The 19,034-nt window shown below is 41.5% G+C and overlaps 1 protein-coding gene across 6 annotated transcripts in view; it reads left to right on the forward strand.

Annotated features, from left to right (window-relative positions):
- Window positions 1-18,520, forward strand: part of LOC126981055 (zinc finger matrin-type protein CG9776-like) — a 127,848-nt gene extending 109,328 nt beyond the window's left edge. Inside the window, exons 1-8 of one of the 6 annotated variants that reach the window (XM_050831728.1) lie at window positions 6,632-6,792; window positions 9,707-9,746; window positions 10,486-10,862; window positions 11,909-12,713; window positions 15,803-15,896; window positions 17,117-17,235; window positions 17,938-18,126; window positions 18,226-18,520. In XM_050831728.1, the coding sequence (XP_050687685.1) occupies window positions 9,741-9,746; window positions 10,486-10,862; window positions 11,909-12,713; window positions 15,803-15,896; window positions 17,117-17,235; window positions 17,938-18,081 (1,545 nt within the window). In that variant the 5' untranslated portion in view covers window positions 6,632-6,792; window positions 9,707-9,740 and the 3' untranslated portion in view covers window positions 18,082-18,126; window positions 18,226-18,520. Of the gene's footprint in view, window positions 1-6,631; window positions 6,793-6,821; window positions 6,915-6,973; window positions 7,045-9,706; window positions 9,747-10,485; window positions 10,863-11,908; window positions 12,714-15,802; window positions 15,897-17,116; window positions 17,236-17,937; window positions 18,127-18,225 lie in introns of those variants that run through there. The other 5 variants (XM_050831721.1, XM_050831726.1, XM_050831725.1 and 2 more) reach the window with 5 other exon arrangements.
- Window positions 18,521-19,034: the final 514 nt, after the last annotated feature.

Raw genomic sequence — 19,034 nt, forward strand, 5'->3', positions numbered from 1 at the left:
GAGAAAACGGAGACTCAAACAAAACAAAAATAAAGAATGGGAAGTAGTTTGCGATGAAGCGAAACATAATTATAGTCTTCAAATGAAAAAAAATAAATAAATAAAATAAGGAACGTGGAGTGAAGATGACTCAAACAAAAAAATAAAGAAAGAATGGGAAGTATAGTTTGTGATGAAAGGAAACATATATATAGTCTTCAAATGAGAGAAAAATAAGGAACGTGGAGTGTAGATGATGATTTGAGGTAAAAAAAAATGTTAAGATGCGGGTACTCGTCAATGTGGAAATTATAATGAAGAATGAGGGAGTACCTACGGGAGATGATATGTTGAGAAATAAAATAAAAAGCGTGGACCCAAATGGTAAAAATGAAGAATGGAAAGTAACAAATGGTGAGGAAATGCACTTTTAATGTTGATAACAGGAAGAAAAATAGGAAGATGAAGAAGAAGAAGAAGAAAGAAAAGAAATATAAGAAGAAAATGAAAACGAACACGGAAAAGATGACCAAGAGCAAGAACCAGAACAACAAGAACAGCAAGAAGAACAAAAAGAGTGAAAAAAAAATCAAGATACAGTTACTTGAAAATAAATAAAGAACAAAAGTAAAGGAATATGGCTTCAAAACAAAAACAAAAAACAAGCAACAAAACTTAACAACTGCAAAAGAAAAAAAAAACTAGGAGCGGGAAATGTAACGAAAATAAACGTGTACAAACTTCGAAGAGGAGAGAAAAAAAGAGGAGTCGAGTAAAGCGATGAAGTTAAATTCGTCGAAAACGGTGCGTGGCTATAAAAGACGTGAGGAAAATGTGGAAAACGAGACGGAGACGAGACAAACAAAAGGCGGGGAAAGGGAAGTGAAAAAAATGAGAAAATGAAATGACATCTTTTTCCTCTTCCAATTAGCGAGAAGCTGAGAGAGAGAGAGAGAGAGAGAGAGAGAGAGAGAGAGAGAGAGAGAGAGAAGAGAAGAGAAGAGAAGAGAGAGATCGACCAACAGACAGAGACACAGATAGGCAGACACAAAGACAGACATAGACAGACAGACAGACAGATAAAAACACGAAAGTAAACTTGGCAGACAGGAAAAGACAAACGGTAAAGACGATCGTTACTTAAATTTATCTTTCCATAGTGAAACACGAAGAGAAGAAAAGAAGATTCAGAAATATTAGAGCAGGAGTCAACGCATGTTCTTAATTGTGTTTTTTTTCCTTTGCATTCTCAAGCATTAGCATATAAGAAAAGTAGCCCTGAGAAAGCCAAAGAATTAGAGCAGAGAAAGAGGAGAATATAGAAGAGAAAGGATCGATGAATGGATGAAGAAATGAAGAGAGAACAAGAGAAGCGATGATAGGGGTGAAAAGTCCCGGGACAAATGAGTAAAATATAGAAAATGGGAGGAGAGGATGAAGGGTGTATAGGAGAGCAGAGGAAATGAGGAAACGAAGAGAAAGAATCAACGCATGGATGGAGAATGGGAGAGAAAGGGAAGCGATTACAGGGGTGAAAAGTTCCGGGACTGTTGAGTATAATATAGAAAGTGGGAAGAGAGAATGAAATGTATATAGCAAACCAGAGGAAAGGAAGAAACGTCGACATGAACAAGGAAGGGTGACGGGAGGGGAATGGAGCAGACTTAGCGGTAATGAGAAAGGGACAGAGTTGCTACAGGTTTGAAAGGGGAACGAGGGAACGGTAGAACGGCGAGCTGGAAAGATGAAAGGAGAGGGAAATTTGAAGAGAATGGAGCCAAGATATAATGTTGAAATAACCAGTATGGAAAATAGGTCATGGCTAGGAATTGTTTTTTATCAGTTTTCTTCACTCGGGGCGACGGACCTGATACATAACACACACACACACACACACACACACACACACACACACACACACACACGTACGACAGTCTTCACACTCACACTTGTTGACTTTCCGTGCCTGAGGGAGCTGGTATCTGCTTCCTCCCTAAGACTACAGTGGCGTCTCCCTGCCCTCCTCCCTCGCTTCCTCATTGCTTTAATACCCTCTAAACCTCCTGCTTTATCGTTTATACCTCGTCTCCTTCCTTTATTCCCTCAATATTTACTTATTTTCATTACATTCCCGCCTCTGTTATTGCTTTTCCATCTTACTGTCTCATTGCATTCCAACCTTCCTTGATTTCTTCTTTCTTTTCCTTCCTTTCTTTTTTATGTGGTGTCCGTTCGTTCGTTTCTTCAGCCTCTTCTTCCTTGCCTTTCCATTCTTTGATCTATTCCTCTCTCTTTTTCTCTCTTTTTCTTCCGTTGTTCTCCCATTCGTTAATTCATTCCTCTTGTTTATGTGCTTATTCCTCTTCTTTCTCTTCCCTCTCCTCTCCTGCTTTTCTGTTCTTTACTCCATTCCTTTTGTTTCTGTACTGTCAATCCTCTCCTCTCCCCATCCTCCCTTGCCTGTTGCCTGTCTGTCACATTCTCTGAGTGGCTATCAAGTGCTACCTCTGTGCTTAATTAAAGGGAAGAGTGTTCAGTGTGTGCGTTCTCCCCGTCATGACGTTGATCAGAGACAGAGACATTTGTCATCATCACACAAGCACTTCCTGAGAGGCTTGGGTCCCATTAGCCGTTCTGCAACTTGCTATTTTTTGCGTAAACCAGGAAGGGCTGGCAACAGCTCACCCCCTTAAACATCGTGGTAGGTGGTATATGCCGATATTCAGGAAAGGTTTGGCGTTGTTTTAGTCGTGATTACAGTGTGAGGGAGTAATTGGGTCGTGTGTGGCCGTCACGTCGTATTAGTGTGTGCTTGAGGCCCAAAGTTGCGCGGCGGCGGCCAGCAGTTTGGTAATTACTGGCGCTGACCTACAGCAGGTGAGCCGCGCGGCCAGCACTTCCACACGCAGAATTTCAAACTCCTGAGATTTCATGAAAATTCCATATATTTATTTAAGGTTATGTAAAGTACTTGTGTTTTATTATTCACATGTATACGCAAATATACGGATGAAAAAATGTCATAACAATGATTTTTGACGAAATCATTTCGAAAAATCATGCCAAAACCTTCCGGCCCCAGTAACCAAAAGAGCCCGCGCTGGGAGCTGAGCGTTGAGTGGTCCCTTACACTCTTAGACATTGTGTTTCGTTCCGGACCAGGGGACTCATCTAGTAGTAGTATCTGTATACTTCACTTCATAGAGTAAGCAAAAGGAAATCATTTTATTACTTGCCCTCATCTTCAGAAAAGCGCCTCCGTGGTCCAGTGGTCAGTGTGCCTAGCTACCACTCCGAAGTCCGGATGCGTGGCCCGAACTCGAATCCCGGTCCGGAAAGTCGCCGTGCAGCCCACCCGGCGGCTTCCATGCGAGGTAGATGAGACGTCGCCTTCATATGGTTCTCTTTTTAACTCTCTATGTATCAGTGCTCTTCTTATAAGCACTCGATGTGTCGGCATATTGGCCACGATAAGCTGTTATTTAAGAACTAACGTGAGTGCTTGATGGCGATCCCCTGATTCCTCTTCCCTTTCGGGTTGGTCAATAAATGGGTACCTGGGGAAACCTGGGGAAGGTAAACTGTGGCAATCACGTATTTCACATGGCCCGTGTCCAGGAGTGATTGGTTGTTACCTACCACAGACTCAAAGGGCCAACGGCACGGAGATGAGCACCACAGCCACGCGCAGCTACAGCGTATGCACCCACCTTTACCTTACCTATCTCCACAAAACTGATTTTCCTTAAAATTCCTTTAATTTTACAAATCCCTAACATTCCTGACTGCCCACATTTGGCAGCTCCTAGGAGTGGGTTATTCACCCTCGGCGGCTTCCATGCGAGATAGATGAGACGTCGCCTTCATAGGGTTCTCTTATTAACTCTCTGTGTATCAGCGCTCCTCTTATAAGCACTCGATGTATCGGCATATTGGCCACGATAAGCTATTGGCGATGGTCTGTGCTAAGTCCTGTCAGCCTACACACCTATATAATTAGATTGCCAAAGGGGTTGCCATGGGAGACGGTCTTGGTGAGGTCGTCATGCGTCGGGATAAAAGACTTCAAAATATTATCACAATAACTTGGCAGAGAAGCAAAATTTGTGAACAGCTAGCAAAATGATATTAAAAAAATACACCCAAGTCACGATACAAGTGTGCGGTAAAGTATACTTAAATACTTATCCATTGTGTGAAACAACATATAACTAAGTTTTTCAAGATGATTCGAATTCTTGAATATGGCGCAACAGCTAGCTTTCCCGTCAACGTTAATTTCACGCGCGTGTGTGCGGAGTCTGGAGGTGTGTGTGTGTGGGGGGGGGGGGGGGAAGGGGGGGGGTTGTACACGCAAGCCTTACTAGCCCAGCCTGAGTAAACCACAACTCGCCTACATCGAGAATTTCACAAAGAGGAAGAATGATTTGGTAAGACTCAACAAAGATGGAAGAATTCATTATCTATTAATTTCAGAATTCCCACTCGTGCCAGGCGGGCCGCGGCGATGGAAGTGTCCGTTCAAGCGAAAAACGAGATCGCGAGGCTGGAAAATTATCCTACTTGTTCGCTGGAGATAAACTGAAGTATCATTGGCTGAGGCAGAAGCAAGAGTTCAATATCAGTATAAGCGAATACAATAAAAACACTGTAAAGAATTGATGTTGGTGTACCGCCATTAATTCGTCACCGTGTAGATATGGATAGACAAAATATAAATAGATTCTTCGTTTTAATTCATTCACTTTCACAGACTAATAAACGTTTACAGTTATATGGTAAAACTAGTGGGAAACTGACCTCTCTTTCGGCTACCTCTTTTGAATCCTTTTTTTTTTTTTAGGAGCAGCGAGTAGCGGACTTTTTGTTATTATTGTTTCCCCTTTTTTGTGCCCTTGAGCTGTCTCCTTTATTGTAAAAAAAATACGAGTGATCACTATGAGCCTGGCCACTCTGTAGGACACACACACACACACACACACACACACACACACACACACACATATATACTGCCGTCATCCCATCACATTCACGTAGTATAATATCCGGCAGCCTAACGCATAATTTTCCCCTGTCAACAGACTTAATTGTAACCTCATTTTAACCCCTCGAAATATGCATACTGAACGACCTTGACTTTTATCTTCATTGTCAGCTGCTATGGATGTTACCCTTTTGTTTTGTTTTTTCTATATATTACGCTATTATCTCCGTTTTCATATTTTGTTATTATGTACGTGTTGTATTATTCACGTGCAAAATAGGTCACCTCTGTCGACTTCCTTTACCCGCTACTTATGTACAGTTAAAATCTGATATTAAATGAGATAAAAGGAAGAAAGAAATAACAAGAACAAGGAGAGACAAAGAACAAAAGAGATAGAGGATGGAAAAAGGAACACAAAAAAGGAGGAAGAAGATAAAAACAAAAAGGAGAGAAGTAAGAACCAGAATGAGAAAGATGTACACTTTACACTTTTTTTTAATATTTCCCGTTTTGAATATTAACCGCCATAACTGTCGCTCACCCCTGGCGGCCTGCCGTTATAACTTTGTTTGCCCATTGAGCTCCCATGCTGAATAGGGTGGGATAGTTTTTGCTTTGGACGTCGTGTCGCGTACTATTTAACCCGGTTGCAGCGACGGGCCAAATTTGTGGCTTTACTATGTACCAGCGACGGGCCAAGTTTTCGCCAAGACAGAACCCCCCCAAAATTGATGATGCATAAACTGATCACGTATGCGTTGATATAAATTATGAATTGGTTTGCGAGAGTGATGATTTTTTTCTTATTTTTCTCGCTTAGAGGGAAGGGCCCTAAAGAAACATTATGAAATTGTGAAGCTCCAGCAGCTGCTATCATCAACAATATATTTTAGTTCAAATTAATGTTGATTATCTTTTACTTTAAAATTCAATGGTATATATTTATTACCTATTAATATTTCCCCTCGTGCATAATGGTTCACCCTGAGAGCCACGATCATATATAAACTTTTACAGATAAATGAATACTGCATCCATGGCGTACTCCAAATCCATATGTCCATCCGCGCGGCGGTGTCATACTTCGCTGTCATGATATTCACGGCCTAAACGGGTTGCCTTCGAGGACCGCTGCCATCACCGTCACAAGCTTCATGGATGACCCGGAACACTCCCACTGTGAGCCGTTATCTGGCAAAATCCTCTATAATGTGATGGTTCAGGTTTACGAAGTGGCTCATACATGTCGCTGTCAGTGTACTTAAACAAACCGTCCGTTTAACCCGTTATCTGTCAACTATAGAGACGCGAGGGGAGGATCAGCCAAATCCCTCTGGGGCTGAGTGGAGACACGAATGGACATTGAACACAATTGGACGAGTGTAGGCTATACAAGATGTGGGGAATAGTATTTTGTTACATGTACGTAGGATATTGTCTGTTCTCTCCTTGCATTCATTCCTACCATTGTATCTTTTTAGTTTCATGGTGCTACCTACACATGTATTACAAGTTGTATAATCACTCACTGTCCTGCCTGGGGGTTGGGATGGCATGTTCCTCCCTTCCCCCTTGTCGTTTACCTGCAACAATAAACTATCAGTCAATCAATCAAGATCAAGAGCAGGACCTGCCGTTACAGAGGCCTGACAAGGGAGCAATCCTGAAGTCAGTTGTGATATCAAGATCAAGACCAAGCCAAACAATCATCAGCTGTGTGTTCCCGCGCTCGTCCTGACCAGCCCCTTCAAACACCCAGAAGGAGAAGTGGTGGTTTGGTGTTGCTGCCGTGCATGAGCTGCCTGTGCACGCCGGCCCGGTAAAGGGTAAGGACATGCCCGTGTAGGCGTTGTCTACTAGCAGTGTGGTGGCGCAGTGCTGCCTTATCTGCCACAGCTGAGGGCAGTCCACGTGTCCCGCCCCATGTCAGTAAATTCAGTTATGACAAGTAAGGGACATTTAAGTAAAGATATTGAAAAGTACAAAAATATCCTCAGGGAAAAGTAAAGAAAATGCATGACAAGCTGGGCAACCTGAACACGGAATTCACATGTGTTTGGTGGCAAAGCCTGGAACAGGTAAGGCTTCACGTCGCATACCTGACAGAAGGTTACCTTTTTTGCTTTTCTTGAAGCCACCCTGGATCCTTCACTCATGGATATCATTTCATAGCAGCTGACATGGTGGGTCATATTGCAATAAATCCATATACATTAGATACTCATAATGTGATGTGACCCACCAGTGGTCACACACAAGGTGCACCCACCGGTAGGTCATATCGCAATAGCGTGATAAATTTTTCTCTTAATGCGATATGACCCACGGGTGTCCGTACGATTTAATGCTGCCAAGGGACTTGGCAATCCTCAGAAACATCACATACCTCTGCTCGCACTCCAACCTTGAGTGGTATGTGGAGTACCAAAACAGTTCCCCTCCACACTGGGGTGGAGTCTGCCACACTGCCAGCTGCAGTTAATGTGTTAATTTTTTTTCAGTGAGGCAGGGCTGTGTTCTTGCCCCATTGCTTTACAACACTTGCATAGACTGGGTTACTAGGCATAGTTGTGGACCATAATCATTGTGGAGCATCCATTGGCAATACCGTTGTCACAAACTTTGATTTTGCCGATGATGCAGCAATCCTTGTGGAGTCGGTGGAGGTTTTGGTGATGGCTCTCGAGGCACTGCACAAGGATGCAAAGCCCTTGGGAGTTCAGGTCTCTTGGGCCAAGACCAAGGCACAGGTGTTTGGAGGCTTGCTAGATAAAACAGTACAGTCTGTTCATGCATTTGGCGAGGACATTGAGATCTTGGAAAATTTCACATACCTTGGTAGTGTAGTTCAGAGCAATGATGGGTCTCGTCAGCAAGTCGTATGGTGGATTGGATTGGCCCACGGTGTTATGGCCTTGCTCAGCATGAGCAAATGGCATTGTCAATACCTGCGCAGAAGAACAAAGATCCAGATCTTCAGGTCACTTGTGCTCCTTTTCTTACTCTATGACTGTGACACACTGACACTAAATAAGAGAGGGAGGCTGATGCTTTGGTAATAAGTTCCCACACAGAATCATGGGATCTCGTGGAATGACTGTCAATCTGGCAATTACTCTATGAAATTGAGTCAAGGCCTAATACCCGCATGGTTTGTCAACGGCAACTCCGGCCAAATGGGCATGAGGCACGCTATCCAGAAGCTGATCCTACTCACTTGGTTGTTTCTGTAAAAGACAACCCTGAGTAGAGGAGGCCAAGGGGATGCCCACAGAGTTTGTGATGAGCAAGTTGATAGATCCTTCTGCAAGACACTTTGGGTGGAAAATGGGCCTGCATGGACACTTGCCCAGAGAAATCACCATGTTTGGCATCATAGGGTGGGTGAGGTGATGCACCTCCTGGTGTGTATGCCCAGGGGTGAAAGTAAGATTTGATTCTTGCAGGTACTGTGTCTTCAAAAGTGTACTCCTGTGTACCGACTGTAGACGGCTGTATATCTCTTCCCGGTACAGCGTACCCCTGTGCATGCGACACTGGCCGCCACTCGTCTCGTCCAGAACCCGTGAGAAACTGAGAACACAAGCCACTCAGGCAGTGCTGCCAACTCTGATGGACAAAAATGCGCAAGATTGGGTATCCAAATCCACTAGAAATCCGCCAAATATAATTTGCTACTTTGCAATACGAGCGTTTCATGTTTACAAACAAATCCTATCGCCTGGTAGGTACCCAGGGGTGAAATTTGTGTCTTCAAAAGCGTACCCCTGCATACCAGCTGTAGATGGCTCTATATTTCTTCCCAGTACGGCATACCACTGCATACCAGCTTACTTTCACCCCTGTGTATGCCCCAATTCATTGATGCACACATTATCTTCACCTAAACCACTTGAAAAGTGCACAACACTCACCACACTGCCAATCCCCTTGTTTTACCTTATTCATATCCCCTAATAGAATTACTCCTCTTTCATTCCCGAAAGTTTTCAGACATTGCCCAAACATCTCAGTATCTCATCTCAACCTTTCCCTTCTCTCCCTTATTGTTCACTTGGGCATAAGCACACACGCAATACTTTACAATACCGATCTTACCCATTATCCATATCATCCTGGAACTACACTATTAATTTTCATCCACTCCTTCCACACTTGTGGGGAGACCAGTATTGTGCACCCTTCCTTCTTCCTTTCTTTACCCTGCCTCGCTATGCCTACACCTTCCCACAGCCTCTCTACAACACCATCTCCACACTCCCATACACCACATTCTTTTAGCTGTGTCACAAACACTTAACATTTCTAATTCTCCTTCCACAAATTCTTCTATCATTTCTCTCGCGCATTCTTTATTTAACCCATCCAAATCTTCACATGTCACTCTAAGGAGCTCTTCTCCTCCATTTCCCCTTCCCAGGGAAAAATGGAGATCCCTTCACCCTCTAGATTGCATATCCACAACATCCATTCCACAACTGTATTTCCATATTCCAGCATTTTTGCTGTTTTGCCGCCATATTTTTGTTTAAGTTGAATTATATCATGATATAGTTGAAAATTTGGGGGACTTGAGAGTCCCCTCAAGCAGTTTATGAAAATACAACATTTTCTGCCAGTTTATTGTGGTGTTCTCTAACTTCTCTTTGACACTTTGTACAGTGATGTAGCAGGTTTTTATAATACAAAGGATGTGCAGAGCTTGACATAATTCATCTGATTTTTTTCTTTCTTTTGCAGGTAACAAGGATTCTGAAATCTTACCAATGCAAGAATGGAAGTAAGTTTAATTCTTTTTTATGTATAACTAAAGTTTTTTTTCTAATATTTGATAAATAGAAGCACTTGGGATGTTCCGAGAGTCCCGATTCCCTCTCTCAAACACAGCCCAGGGAGTGTTTTTATGGGGAGCACTAATTTTATACGGATTTTCGAATAGTACGGGGGTCCTGGGTCCCTAACCCCCATACTATTTGAGGGACGACTGTATATATATGTGTATATATATATATATATATATATATATATATATATATATATATATATATATATATATATATATATATATATATTTTTTTTTTTTTTTTTTTTTTTTTAGCCATCCTCAGTTAAATGTTTTTTGAATGAAGGAAATTGGTCAAGAAATACAGGAGAAGAGATCAGAAAAGCAACTTTACATGGGATCTGAACATTTCAGGCCAAGATACAGCACCTGAAAAAAAAAAAAAAAAAAGCTATTTGTATGGGAGGCTGAGGCCAAGATCCAGCACCCTGGCCAGGCTAAATGTTAGCATTTTTGTGAAAAAATAGGGAATGGTTATCTCAGTAATAGCTAGACATTGTATAGGTTAAAATGAGTTTTTAACTACAACAGTCCACACTGCACAGTGCAACCATGCATAAAAAGCAAATTTATTTGATATAACATCAAATGCATCAGTTACTTTACGGCATACGTTTTTCTTCTTTTTTGTTAATTATGAAACTTGTTAATCTAAAAAGTTTGTTTTGTTCCCTAGACTCAAAGAACAAAAGTGGCCTCATTAAAGAAGAATCGTGAAAGAGTGTTGGTGGCAGTGAGACTTGAGGAGTCATCAGTTGCAAGTGAGAGAAACACAGCATCCAGCTCTCCACTTTTTGATGACTTTGATGATGACTTGTGCTTTGAGCTGGAGGAGGTGGGCAAGGAGCTGGACCGCTACAAAGAAGAGGCATCACACTCACCTGATCTCGATGAGGTCCTTCCTCCTGGTATGATGCCCAGAGAGGGCTCCCCCTCCTCCACCACCTCCGGTTCCTGGCTCACCACCCCATCTCCACCCATCTCCCCTTTCCCCGTCTGCATGCAGGAGGACACCACCAAGCAGAGGCCTCTCGAGGCACACTCTCCCACCTGGTAAATTTTATATACTTAGAGTATTTTGTTTATTAAGATTGAAGATGTCTTAAGCACTCATGTGTAGCTATGTGTAAGCACATTATAATCAATCTCATTAAAGTTTAAAAACTATTGGCCTCTAAAAAAAATTAAGAGCAGTAAATCTGTGTTTTGATGTGATTAAACAAAATTATTTTCTTCCAGAGACTTCTGGCGCCTAACCAAAAAAATCTCTAACAATCTTACATCTTCATGTTTCCCACCTCTCCTTAGTCCTGATGGTGGCACCGCTGTCACATCTGTCTCTAAAGCTAACCTCTTCACTCAAACTTCCTCTGAAAATACCACTGGACAGTTCAGGGCATATTCCTCCCACTCATTCCCCCCTCTGACACCACAGTTGTCTCCTTCTTTTACACTAAACATACTTAGTCTCAAAATTTCAACCGGGAACTTCATGTTTTATCTCTTTGCTAAGTTGGCTTTGTTGAGGTTAGCTATTCTGCATCCTCTCCCAGTTTTTTCTTGCTCCCAGAAGCTATTTATACATGGCCTTGTCTGCCCTCATATAGAGTGTGTGCCTCATGGTGGTTCCACACACACAGCCCTTTTGAACAGTAGTGTCTAAGGCTTTTCATCATTGCTCCTTTGCTTTCAGAGTCCCTTATGGAAGAGTTAATCAGTATCTTCATTCTTTCACCACTTTCGCTGGTAAACTCTGGAACATCCTTCCTTTATATTTCTTTCCTATGACTTGAACACTTTCAAGAAAGTAGTATCAAGACACCTCTCCAACTGATTCTGACCCCCTCTTCCCCTTGAGCTGCTCCACTGTAAAAAAATAATTGTGTATGCTCTACTGTTAATACTTTGTGAGGCAGTTTGGCAGCCATATTCTCAGAAAATTACAATACTGGACTGTACCTGGAAAGCTCGTTTGCAAGAGCAAGAAATACTCATGCATCTAAAATAATTTTGACTAATGTAGAATTGAAGGCAAGCCATATGAACAAAACTGAATATTTTACAACTAAGTTAATGCTGCTTGTTGCTGTTGTTTCTAGCATAGGGGCCACTGAGTTGAGAGGAACTGGTGCCAGAGCAGACTTACATGAAGCAGTTCAAGCATCTACCACTACAGTTGGACACATCAGCTCCTCAGCCGCTGAAAAGAGTGAAGATGAGTATGATTGCCAGTTGAAGGCTCTCAACTCCCTGAGAGTATCTTTGGTTGTCAAAGTGAAGATGCTTGTCACCCACAAAAAAAATCTTTCCTTACAAAAGGATTTGCTCTTGGAGAACTTTGATGGCGACAAGTCTAAACTTATTGAAAATCTGCTTGAAAATGTATCTCAGTCTAAACAAATAGATGGTCATATTCAAAGCCTTAATAAACAAATTTCAATGACCAATAAGAAAATTGTTGATTTAAAGAAGTCAGGAACAGTGATGAATGATGATACAGAAAAGGAGCAACATTCAAAAGTGAATAGAGCTTTACATGACAAGGGTGAAAAGATGAGTGAATATAGTAAAATTAGCCTTCCAAACAGTGAGTGTGAGACATCACCAGGAAAAGGGGTGAGGAAAACATCTTTGGAGGGAAAAAGTGCTACACAAAACAGTAAAAGTGATGTAAGAAACAACATATTTCACTTGGGTCATGAGTTTAGTCTTCCAAAGTCAGTGAAGCTCAGTGAAGTGCAGGAAAACAGTGCTTGTGAGGTAATGGAAAAACTCTCTGGTCAGTTGGCAATTCATCCTACCTCCAAGAACACACTATGGTGCAACACTTGTAACCTGTTCTTTGTCAGCATCAAGAGCTACCTCAAGCATCTGGAGGCCTCGGAACACCTGGACAAAGTGAAGGTGTGTATGTGTTGCAAACTGTACTTCAGATATTTTTGTCACTGCCAAATACTGTGCATAAAAGTAATCAGTTTCTGTTGATTCATATCAAGAAAATGTATACTAATTTTTTTTTTTTTTTTTTTTTTTTATTTATTTATTTATTTATTTTTTTTTTTTTTTACAAATACTTTTCAGCTCTGAAATAATTTGCTTATTTTCATCTTTCATCAAAAATATTTGAAAGAAATCAAAGATGATAAATGAGACAACTTGTTCAGATGAAGAGGTTGTCATATACAGTACCCTCCTGAGTTTTGCCCTCGCCTTGTTCTGAAGGTATTGTGCGAAACTCGGGGTATTGAAAACTCTGAAAAAGTGCTGATTTGTTCCAGCTCGTGGAAAAGCTGACTTTTTCTTCCCCACTTTACTCCCTTGTTATCTCAAAATACGTACCTTGGAAAAAGGAAGAAAATGGAAAGGGAGAATGGGTCATTTTGAAGTCGCAGCTGAAGGCAGCTGCCCTACAATTGGATGACAGTTCTGAAAACACACTTGTGATCTGCTGTCAGTTCGATGATGTCTTCAACAGTGCCCACCCAATCAGCAGCCTCGCTACCTTAAGGCGGTGTCACTCTGGCTGTTTTCCTCCGACCATTGGGGCTATAGGCAACCGTAGTTGTCTGTATGCCCAACTGGGAGTGAATTGTCGGTTGTCCGTAAGATGGTGTCACACTGGGCCTTTTTCCTCCAACAGCATTGGTGGTAGGGGCAATCAACAACTCCAACTTTTCCAGGTGTGCGTCACACACGGACAAGATCAGTTGCCCATGCCCACATCGTATACAAAGCAGTCTCCCTGTATCAACATTGCATCGTCTTCTAGAGTAACAACGAAATGAAAGCTTTGTGAATCTGAAGTCAACGTTGATAGTTAAATTAATGGTTCATAGTTTTTACCGTGGGCCATTAGCACACATCTCTGTGAGTCCCGCCCCAGAACGTGTGAACACGGTCACCCAACTGAGCTGCTGGTGTCACACTGGGCCTTTTTCCTCCAATCGCATTGGTGGTAGGGGCAACTGGCAACTCCAACTTTTCAGGGTGTGCATTACACACGGCCAAGGACAGTTGCTCGTATCCACAACGTAAACAAAGCAGTCATCCTGTATCAACATGGCAGCATCTGTTAAAGTAAGGGCTGTTGCAGCTTGTGCTGCCATTACCCAAGTTATGGACTTTTGTTGCAGTTAAATGGAAAGAAGTAGTGGTTGTGGGCACAATTATAGGTTCAAAGACAGGAGGACAGGAATGTTTACCCAAACCTCATCAGAGAACTGTGCTGTGAAGACCAAGAGTCCTGCAGTTTTCATAGACTAGAGAAAAAAAGTTATTTTGAACTGTGGTTTGACAGCATGGGGTGTTCTCTTATCTTGTCAATTAAATAGTAAACAAAGCAGCTCTGCCAGTCCACTATACAAGTCTTGGTGGGCCATCTTCCACTGCTCCTCACTCCTCAGCCACTGCTGTTGTCTGTTTGTTTACAGTTTACACACAGCCGCACGGTTGCTCATACCCACAACCGTTTTCCATCCGTATGGACAACTAACAACTTGCTCCCAGTTGAGTGCATGGTTGCTCATAGCCTCAACGGTTGGAGGAAAATGTCCAGTGTGACACCGCCTTTTAAGGCAGAGCATGTGATGCCAACGGTAGGTAAATGTGACCCGTACATGTCAAAGCAGCGCGAAACTTGGAATGGTAAAAATTTTGTACTAAGCGTGAAGCTCAAATAGCACGAAACTCAGAAGTGTACTGTATACCGTATCTCCCAGTGTACTACAGATCAGATAAGATGTGGAAGGGCTGTGATGGCCTAGCAGACCCTCCCTGCCTGGCAGTGTCCTGTGGTGATGAGAAAACACTTACGACAGCCATTGCTATTCTTATGGTGTTGATGTTGGTCTTGGTGTGGGAGTCACCAACTCCACAGTGTCATTTGTACTGGCACCCTTTGGTTCAGTGGGTGTTCGTTCATTGTCTAACACTGCAGTGTTTTGTGTTCATTCATCAGCAATATGCCAAGGTGCTGGATGTGTGTTGTACGACCATCGAGAGCAGTTACAAAGTGTCCGCCATTTTATTTTTTGAATCAAGGTCCTTGAATATATTAAGAAATGCAAGTTATTTATTAATGAATGCTTCTTTCTATAAAAATCAGGTAATATAATTATGAAATGGGCAGAAATACATATCTACAAGCAGCAGCACCTGCTGGTGCTCAGCTGATTACACGTAAACAAACAAGTGACGTGTCAGCGGGGTGATGCCACATTCACCATTTTCTTCTTGGCAGTGGTGATTGTACTATGCCTCCTCTTCTTCCCCATAGAAGGTGGTGTAGTAGGAGCCATTATGGTGGAAGAATACAAATAAAACCAAGCGAATTCAGGAGACAACAGTGTAAGAGACAGCCAGCTGGGTAAACACGCTGTGAGCTGAGTGACTCACGAGTGTTGGCATGGTTGCTGAATTTGATATGCTGCACTGCTTTCATTATTTTCCTGTATTTTTTGGATTTTTTCCACAGAGCTATAATTGGCCATCAGCTGAAAATTCCGAACCATTGAGAATTCCAGAGTATTAGACACTGGATTATTGGACTTTGACTATTAATAATCTTGGCCAGGTCATTAGTGCAAGCAGTCATAAGTCGCATATATGTTGTAACTCGGGACTACCTGTAATATTTGTTGCAGTGCCAGTTTATACGTAATTCCAACTCAAAGAATCATTCACGCTTAAAGGTGTAGTATACAGTGTTTTCATGAAACCATATAATAATACCAGCAAAAGCCTCAAAGTCCACTCCTTGCCTTCTATATATATAGTACCACAACAATACATTACTTTCTTTACTGTGTTTCCTAGTTTATTTTTCATGCTCCTTGTGTTTCAAATATATGTTTTTGCCTCCAAAATGTGAAGAAGTACAAGCAATCACCAGCTCATCCTGTGTAATTATCACCATTTTAACAGTTATTACCGTATTAAGTACAATGGGTGCTTCAGTAAGTGGTTAACAGCTAATGCGTGTTGTGTTCTTTTAGACAATGGGTGAGAAATCTCTGTACAAGCTGTTCAGTCACTCCACATACATGCCTGAGGAGAAGGACAAAGACAGCATGCAGGAAGAAGCATTTGGTGAGTAGTGGAGTAATCCAGCACTTCTGTTTACCACTTTCAAACTCTGTTGTTGCAAACTGACATGAAAAAAGGGGCACATAAGGGTTTGACTGTGATTATATATTTTGTAATTAATGTGTGAACTTCAGTTTTATACACATCACTTCAACTTCTATAATAAATATGATGACACTACTATAGGATTCAGAGCCAGCGTTACACTGTTTTTCGGCATTAACTTTTTACCAAAGTGTCGGATAAAGACGATAGTTTGTCAGATTATGTTTTACACCCTTTCCTAATTTTCAACAGCATGTTCTAGTACGTATATTTGATGATTAAGGTGCTTATATGAGTAAAATCAGCATGCGGAAGCCAGAGCCATCTCAATCTTCAGTAAGGGTTCAGAGACGTTCCATGATGTAAAACACGTCATGAGGCTCCGCCCACTAAGACGTGGTTTAAGAGGCTACGACGTGAACACTGACAGGTAACTTGGTATTCGTATCTGCACCCAACCTCAATCTAATGACTCGTGTTTAGTGCAAGAAACTGTATAATGTCAATTGAATCGTGTCAATTGCGATAAAAATTACCGCAAATGATGATAACAATGATGTCATTGTTGGCAAAGGTGGAGTCTGGTTATGAATAGCCAATCATCTGCCACGGTGGGTGGAGTCTCATGACATCAGAGTCCGCGTCACGTATCCCACCGCTGAACCCATCACGGTGAGTGTAGCGGCTGTGGAATCGCCTGCTTATTATACACCTATGATCGCCTGAATGATCGACATTCAGTACTAAAGCACATTGGCGATAATTAGGTAGGTGTGTAAGACATACCCTGACAAAACGTCATCATTTGATTCTTTGTTAAAAAGTTATTAACGGAAAACAGTGTAACGCTGGCTCTGAATTTCATAGTAGTCGATTACTGAGTTAAAAATAATTGTGTGCATTTAGGCTTTGAATAGCTTTGTTATTTTACTGCCTGCATTTTTAGTATCATCTAACTTGTCCTTGTATATAAAGTATAGGTATGTGTGTCGCCTTATTTTCTCTTTGGGGGCCTCTTCGAGTAGGTGACAGTAACAGCAAGTCTTCAGTTGTGTCTGCCTATATGTACAACAAGATAGCTGGTTGCAGTTAGCATTCAGGGAGAGAACACAAGAAAACTGTACATGGCAGGGAAGTCTATGATCATAAGAAAAACAAAGCACTGTTCTCTTTCTCAGGGGTTGAGTTCCTTTGCTCAGCCAAAGTGGTCTTCTGTAGCCTGTGTGAGTGCATTTTGCTGACTAGAGAAGAGGCCGCCAGCCATGCCCAGTCACTCCAACACACCACGAAGTACAAGGTGACTGCTTCGTGTTTGCTTCAGTGTGTGTGTATTCATCTATTTGTAGTATACAGGGCCTGAGCTCAAGCTTGTACAGTCCTGTCTCCCAATTTATATTTTTACAGGTGTATAGATAGGGAAAACTAGAGACATGTGATGGCCTCATGCCCTCAAGAAGTTTACAGAGGGGGCAGGTGTCAGTGTAGTGGTGTGTAGTAGGCTTCCAGCAGATACCAAACAAGGTTGAAAGGGCTTCCCTTCTTTGGGTAAAACTGGCTACAGAAAAGCAGAGCTCAAGAAAACGTGACTTGGCCGGAGACTGGTGAGACATGAACTGAGGAGGGTGCATGGCTCAGTGCAGGATGCCTTGTAGGGAAAAATGGCAGCTAATTAAGGTTGTCAGGAAATCAAATAATATAACAGTAACTGTTTTTACTAGAGCTATGAAAAAAGGTGGATCACATATCTTTGGATACACACATGTTGGTGGCTATTTGAAAGTAGGTTAATGAAATCAGTTGTATAATCAATCACTTGTAATGCACTATTTCTTCATATGGTTGTAACCTGTTTGACTACTCATTCAGTTTAAAATGTCATGACAAGAGTGTGCTTCCTTTTTTTATTATTTTTCCTTGAGGGGCAATGAATATTTACTTAAGCTGTCAGAAATATATTTTAAGTGTTCCGTTGTTCATTGAAGATGTATTTTTTTTCCAGGAATACCTATTAAATAACACTGGCAAAGAATTGGCCTTCCTCAAAGCCAAGATGGGAGCCTTCACTGAGTACTGCAAGAGAAGAAAAGTCACAGCAATGGACAACAAGGTGAGAGAAGAAAGCAAGAACAAAGACCAGTATTAGAAAGACAATCCCAATCAGAGAATAGACTCATCCAAAAACAAAAAGGTAAAACCTGTACTATGAGGGAAAAATGATTTTTCCCATTAACTGTATATAATAAAGGCAGGCACCTGTGTAATGAAAGGATATCCTCTTATGCCTCAGGTTTATGTCAACTCTTCACTTGGAAGGAGTATTGTGGGAGGGAGCAAAAAGAAGACAGCTGAGCTTCCAGCCATGAGCAAGCGACAAAAGATGGACACTGACTCACAAGCCTGACCATTGTTCTATTTTCTTTACTACTAAGGGAGACAGTCTAACAGAAACTTTGGGTGAAGGAAACCAAATGGAGTGGTTGCAGGCTAACAGGAACTGGGTGAATGAAGCCAAATTGAGTAGTTAACAGCGTGCAAATTACCAAAAATAATAAAATGGTTACTCAATCATCAGAAAATTATAATATTTTCTCTTTGATTTCATACATAGGAAAAAGTCAATCAAATTTGGAGATTATCATACCTCACACAAAGTTGCTGCATCCCTATTGTGATATTACAAACCAGATCAGGATCACAGCTGACTGACACAGCAATGTCTGGGAACCTTTCTCCATTGAAAAAAAAATATATAATTTGAAATTATAAAAGATAAATGTGGGAAACAATGCCATAAGTGAGGTTGTTTAATGAGGGGAATGCATGAGTGAGCATTGGAGGTCAGAAACAGTAATAACAGTGGTGATATACATGGCACTAGAGCAGTGGTTTTCAAACTATTTAGTAAGATGGCACACTAAGAAACAACTAATATATATATATATATATATATATATATATATATATATATATATATATATATATATATATATATATATATATATATATATATATATATATATTTTTTCATTCTCTGCTGCGAGGCAGTCGCCCAGAACTGCTTGTGATGCATGTTTAATCGTCGTCAGAAATATCAAA

The sequence above is a fragment of the Eriocheir sinensis genome, chromosome 46, assembly GCF_024679095.1.
Source record: "Eriocheir sinensis breed Jianghai 21 chromosome 46, ASM2467909v1, whole genome shotgun sequence".
Classification (NCBI taxonomy): Eukaryota; Metazoa; Arthropoda; class Malacostraca; order Decapoda; family Varunidae; genus Eriocheir; species Eriocheir sinensis.